This window comes from Austrofundulus limnaeus, unplaced genomic scaffold (assembly GCF_001266775.1).
Source record: "Austrofundulus limnaeus strain Quisiro unplaced genomic scaffold, Austrofundulus_limnaeus-1.0 Scaffold15, whole genome shotgun sequence".
Lineage (NCBI taxonomy): Eukaryota > Metazoa > Chordata > Actinopteri > Cyprinodontiformes > Rivulidae > Austrofundulus > Austrofundulus limnaeus.
The window spans coordinates 3,817,507-3,823,702 of record NW_013952417.1 but is presented as its reverse complement, the minus strand read 5'-3'; the positions used below and the strand labels follow the sequence as shown (position 1 = coordinate 3,823,702).

The 6,196-nt window shown below is 36.3% G+C and overlaps 1 protein-coding gene across 1 annotated transcript in view; it reads left to right on the top strand.

Annotated features, from left to right (window-relative positions):
- Window positions 1-6,196, top strand: part of faah (fatty acid amide hydrolase) — a gene marked incomplete in the record, with an annotated part of 18,720 nt that overhangs the window by 2,355 nt on the left and 10,169 nt on the right. The window contains 4 exon segments of the mRNA XM_014002940.1: window positions 1,865-1,998; window positions 2,083-2,289; window positions 2,357-2,397; window positions 2,485-2,609. Coding sequence (XP_013858394.1) covers window positions 1,865-1,998; window positions 2,083-2,289; window positions 2,357-2,397; window positions 2,485-2,609 — 507 coding nt within the window.

Here is a 6,196-nt window from a genome sequence, read left to right as displayed (position 1 = left end):
ATCTGCAGCTGTCTAGATTTAGCAGAGGTATATGAAGTACATGGGGAAAAAAAAGAATTACATAAAAAAGTTTCTTATCTGTGAAATTCATTTTACAGTCATTTTCTGTTAAGGTATTTTAAGTTAAAGTCATAAAACTGCTCACAATCAGGAAAGTAAAAGTACAGTTTTTTTATTAGATAAAAAGAAGCTTGAGCAAAATTGTTCTCTTGTTGGTCCCTTTATTTCACTTGGTGAAAATAATGAAGGTAGAATTTGTAGAAAACTAGCCCAGAAAAACAACAGTACTGTCTATAAGAACTCAGTGAAACCCACAAGTCTTAACATAGAATCACATTCCTCTATGACTGTGCTGCTGTCTGCCTGAAAACAAACTAAAGTGCCTTCTATAAGAACACAACAAAACGTGTCCAGACTGTCTTAGATTAAAAAATAAATAAATAAAAAACTAAGGTACAAATAAAGTGTCTTGTGTAAATACAACTTGTACCCAAAAACAAAAGAAAATGTCATTACACTTAACACCATTATTGCAGACTCCTTGTAAATTAGTCTTATTTGTATTTTGAACAACGTCTTGCACAAAATGTAGAGATAATAATAGATCATTCTAACTAATAAACTTAAAGGGGGGTATTATGCAAAATTGCCTTTTTTGAGCTTTCATGTTATAATGTCATTCCCTCATCATACACATACCCAGATTGTTGTTTTGACTCATTCATGCATGTTTTAAAAAATCCTTGAATATCCTGGGGCCACGTGGAGCTGTCTAAACACTTGCTGGTACAAAGCCCCGCCTATTTACACAAAYCTCCTCCCTGGAGCTCAGTCTGCAGTCAAGCTCCCGCCCCACAGAGCACCCCTCCCCCAAAGCATTGATGTGAAGTTGTGCTGAAGTGGGAGTGTCAGAAATGGTTGGAGGTTTTTAAAGAGACAAAGACCAATTTCAAGGTATTTAGACAGGCTTTGATGCAAAGTCAAAAATTTTATTGATATAAACAGCATTTTCACAACAACTGAAGGAAGGTAACATAGTTACTTGTTGGTGGTATACAATTGAACTATTCAATTCAATTCAAAATTTATTCATTTCATTAAAAACTAATGGAAACAGAACATACACAAATCAAAATAAAATGAAAGGTAGCAGAAGAAGAATAAATCGTATAATGTCTGCCCCTTTATTTAACTATACTCCTGGATAATACATATCAGTGATACCCCCCACTTTAATTAATAAACAAAGTGAATATTTTTGTTTTCAGAGATATATACCATATTTATTCATATATAATACGATGAGCATTTTTTTTTAACTTAAAAAGCATTCAAAATCCAATAACCTGTGTATAATACTACCCCTCCACTTTATGGATGATTTTTAGGGTTGAATTTCTAGTATTATACATGAATAAATAGAGTACTTACAGAACAATGAGAAAACTAAACCGAGTTGAGTAAATGTAAAGCAATTTGCAATTTGCTTTACATTTACTCAACTTGGTTTAGTGGAACCAGTTGACATAACTTGGTGTAAATTCAACTTTTAATTTTATAGAGTACATAAACTACTTTCATGATAAGTTTCAGTTATATTTAAATTTAAAGCATGTAATGGGGTGTTAAATTTTAAAGATGTAGAAGTATAATTTTATGTTTTGAATGTAACGAAACAAAAATATGATTAAAAAATACTTTGTAAACTACAGATCTTTAAAAAAATTACTTAAGTACAGTAACGAAATAAATGTACTTCGGTACCATACTCCTTTAAGGTTTAGGTCAGATTTAAAACTTTGATGTGCTGTTTTCTGTCACTGTCCTCTTCTTTTTAATGCTTTTTTCTCCCTTTACAACCGAGGGTCAAGACTGTACTTGTGGTGTGATCATTAAATTGGACCAGCCTGCTCAAAAAAACAGCGTCATTGTTGAAGTTCTGAAGAAGCAAGGGGCTATTCCGTTCGTGAAGACCAACCTGCCTCAGGCACTGTTGAAGTAAGGTTAAACTGTGGCGTTTGATATCACACACTGCCTAAACAAATATGTCATTTATCTGTGTTTYTCTTGCCTCATCCACAGTTATGACTGCAGTAACCCCATCTATGGGCAGACCCTTAATCCTCATAATCCCCAGAAGACCTCTGGCGGTTCATCTGGTGGAGAGGGGGCTCTCATCGGAGGAGGGGGCTCCATTCTCGGCATAGGCACTGACATAGGGGGGAGTATCCGGATTCCCGCCTCGTTCTGTGGGATTTGCGGCTTTAAGCCAACTTCGGGTCGACTCAGGTGAGTAACCTTTATGGATCGTGACTGCAGTTAGTCAAGTTAACCTTTATCTCTGTGTCACCTTCAGCCACCAGGGGTTAGTTCCAATTTATCGAGGACAAAAGTCTGGTAAGCAGTCATTAAAACAAAAACTTCAGCTGTATATTAAAAACCTGGGACATGTGGTTCACTTTGCCATGTTGTTTTTTGTATTAGTGCTGTCTTCTCCTGGGCCCATGGCGAGGGACGTGGACAGTCTTGCTCTGTGTATGCAGGCGCTTCTCTGCGATCATATGTTTACCTTGGATCCCACTGTGCCACCATTACCTTTTAATGTCCAGGTGTGTCTCTTATAACACTGTTTGTTTACTTTATGACATTTTTGGTTAAAATAAGAATTTTCTGTTGTAGGAAACAAAGTAAGCACCAGGAATTAGTCTGATACAAACCCCTTACCTGGGTGATCACAATTTCAGGAACCTGTGGATGGTTTGTTATTTTGGTTTTTCCATTTCAAAACACAGTTGAAAAAGAAATCAGCTGTGTTTTTAATAATAATAATAATAATAATAATAATAATAATAATAATAATAATAATAATAATAATAATAATAATAATAATAATAATAATAATAATAACTTTATTTGTAAAGCGCCTTCAGACAAAGCGCTGAACAGGAGATAAAATCACAGATGACAAAAGGCAAAGTCACCAAGTAAAAAAAGAGATCACAAGAACAAATAAAAACAAAACTAGAGATAAAATCACAGGAGATAAAATCACAAGAAATGAATTCACAAAAAGCAATGATAAAATCACAGAAAACAAGATAAAAACATAGAAAGCAAAGATAAAATRACAAAAACAGATTAAAAACAATTAAAAGATAAAATTAAGACAAATAAGAGAGTTTGAAGAGGTGCGTCCTTAGCTTTAAAAACCTCAACAGAACAAGCCTGCCTGATGTCCTGAGGGAGATTGTTCCACAGAGAGGGGGCACGAAAAGAGACGGCACATTCATCAATGGTCTTCTAGCTTTAGGAATCATTAATAGGCCAGTACCTTCCGATCTGAGAGATCGTGGTGGAACAAAGGGATGTAACAGGTTAGTGAGAAATGAAGGCGCCAGGCCATTTAAGGTCTTTCAGCAAAACCTTAAAAATCAGCACATGCCTGACAGGGCAACCAGTGAAGGAATGACAGTACGGGGGGTGATGTGGTCATATTTCTTAGAATGAGTTAAAATACGGGCAGCTGCATTCTGGACCATCTGCAAACATCTAAAACTTTTCCTGGGTAGTCCAGAAAGGAGAGAGTTGCAGTAATCAATGCGTGAAGTCACAAAATCGTGGATGAGGACCTCAGCGTCGTTGAAAGAAAGAATGTGCCGGATTTTGGCAATATTCCTAAGATGGTAAAAGGTGGTCCTAGTTACTAATTTTAAGTGGAAATCAAAAGAAAGCACCGGATCAAACCACACACCTAGGTTTCTAACTGTTTCTTGACATCTAATGATCTTATTATCAATTTGCAGGGTAAAAACTTGAGACAATCCATGGAACTTTTTTGGGCCAGTGATGAATAAATCAGTCTTGTCAATGTTGAGGAGCAGGAAATTGTTAGATAACCAACCCCTAATCGCTAACAGACAGGCCTCCAAATTAGGCAAGTTGGCACAGTTTCCCACTGTGAAAGGCAAGTACAGCTGTAGATCGTCAGCATAGCAGTAGAAAGTAATGTTAAATGAATGAAGGAGAAGACCAAGGGGCAAAAGATATAATGAGAACAGCAGGGGGCCCAGCACGGACCCCTGAGGGACCCCATGCTTCACAGTGCAGATTGCAGAGAGCTTATTTTTAAAATAAACAGTCAGAGATCTACCAGTTAGATATGATTTCAGCCATGAGAATACATTACCAGAGATTCCAATGTCATGTTCAAGTCTATCCAATAAGATACAGTGATCAACAGTATCAAAAGCTGCGATTAGGTCTAATAGCAATAGGGCAGAAGAATGATCATTGTCTGCATTTACCAATAAGTCATTTACCACTTTAGTTAAAGCAATTTCTATAGAGTGGTTGGATCTAAAAGCAGATCGAAACGTCTCAAACAAATTATTAGCTGACAGATAGCTGATAAGTTGCTGTGAGACAACTTTTTTGAAGATCTTAGATAAGAAGGATAGTTGTGAGATGGGTCTATAATTAGCAACAGAGTCGACATCAAGCTGTTAATCTGTTTTTAAGACCTGAATGTAAAATTGAACTCATTAAAAATCCACAGTGATTGAAATCTCCAAAAAAGAAGAGTTTATAGTGGCTGGAAGCTTAAGCTAAATGGGGGTATTATGTATTTTCCAGGCACATATTCTATACTACAATCAAGTAAAATAAGCTTGACTTAGCATCATAGCCTATCTAAAAGCCTTGACATTGTCTTCTAACTAAATCCAAAATCAACCTTTTTAAACAGAAAAATTGCTAGGCAGTTTATTATCTTTCTTTATATTTCTGTGTAACGTTTGAAATTTTCATTTAAGTTTCTTTAATTCTGCAAGATTTGGTCTAAAAACCATCTTAGTGCTGCCCTCTTATGGGTTGAATGGTGGTTACTGCAGTTTAATTTTCCAGTTGGTCAAAACAGTACAGTACAGAGACACACCCCTATATAGGAGATGGAACAGCGATCACTGAGTTGAAAGTTTTTTACTGCTTTGAACATTAGCCCATGTTGGCATTGATTCRGCTAACATCACTTTAACACTCAGAAACTGGACCCATTCTGTACTCCGTTGCCTCGCAGCACAGGCTTCGTGCTATTGGGCTGGGCGATTATTTGATCACGATTATTGATCGAGAAAAATTCAGGTCGACCACGGTGATCAGCTGTGAGCCTCTTCCTCGATCAAACATGGCGGAAATGTACGCAACAARAGTCAATCCYAATCCACCTTCTCCTGCTCCACGTCRGTTTATAAGTTGCTAAGGCTAAGGAAGCCACTGTGGCTGTGCGCGGCTCGCTAAAATAAAAACGTCCTCCAAAACTATGAAATGGTCTTAGGGTAACGTTTAGGACAGAACAATGTCCCAGCAGTTCTTCATTTATCTGGAGAAGAACTTTTCTGTAAGTTTTATGGGCACACGATGGGCTAGACGCGACGTGAAGACCACTTCCTGTCTGAGTCACATCACAAACAGCAGCTGAGAGACGCTGCAACTCCTGGGGGTTCCTTCCATAACTAAAGGAATGAGCTTCGGTCCTATTCAGTTGGCAAATGTGCAGAAAATGTTGCTGTTTTGTAGGGTTTATGTTTCTTTATGGTATATTTAATGTGAAATTCTATTTTAAAACTTTAATTTTACAAAATAATATCTTTATTAATGAGATTCTATGATTTACACATAATTGTTTTTTTTTCTTGGTAAATACTTTTTTAAATACCTTGCACAAATACTTTCATGTTCTACTGAACCACAGCTATTTGTTAAATTAGTAAAAGTGAAATAACAGCCTTTTTTTCTGTAGCTACATTTATTTGTTAAATTATTTCTTAGTCACTTTTTAACAGTTAAAGAAATCGTGATATTAAAAAATTTCGGCAGATAATTTTGTGTAAAGGTTAAATATTGTTTCATTGTACACAAACCTGTTTATTGCATCACTTGTATCGATTTTGGTTGTTTCAGTGGATCCGGTATAGGAGGGGTGGGATGGGAGGGATATTGGGGGTATGTGTTTTGTGTTTTTGTAAGTCTGCTCTTTTTTGAGGTTTGTTAAAAAAATTATTAAAAGACCTTGATCCAAAAAAAAGAAATCGTGATATTAATCGTGATCCGACGATATGAAAAAATTAATCGTGATCATTTTTTTTTTTGCCTAATCACCCGGCCCTAGTTGGTAGTATTAAAGCGAGCCCTGCTGCTC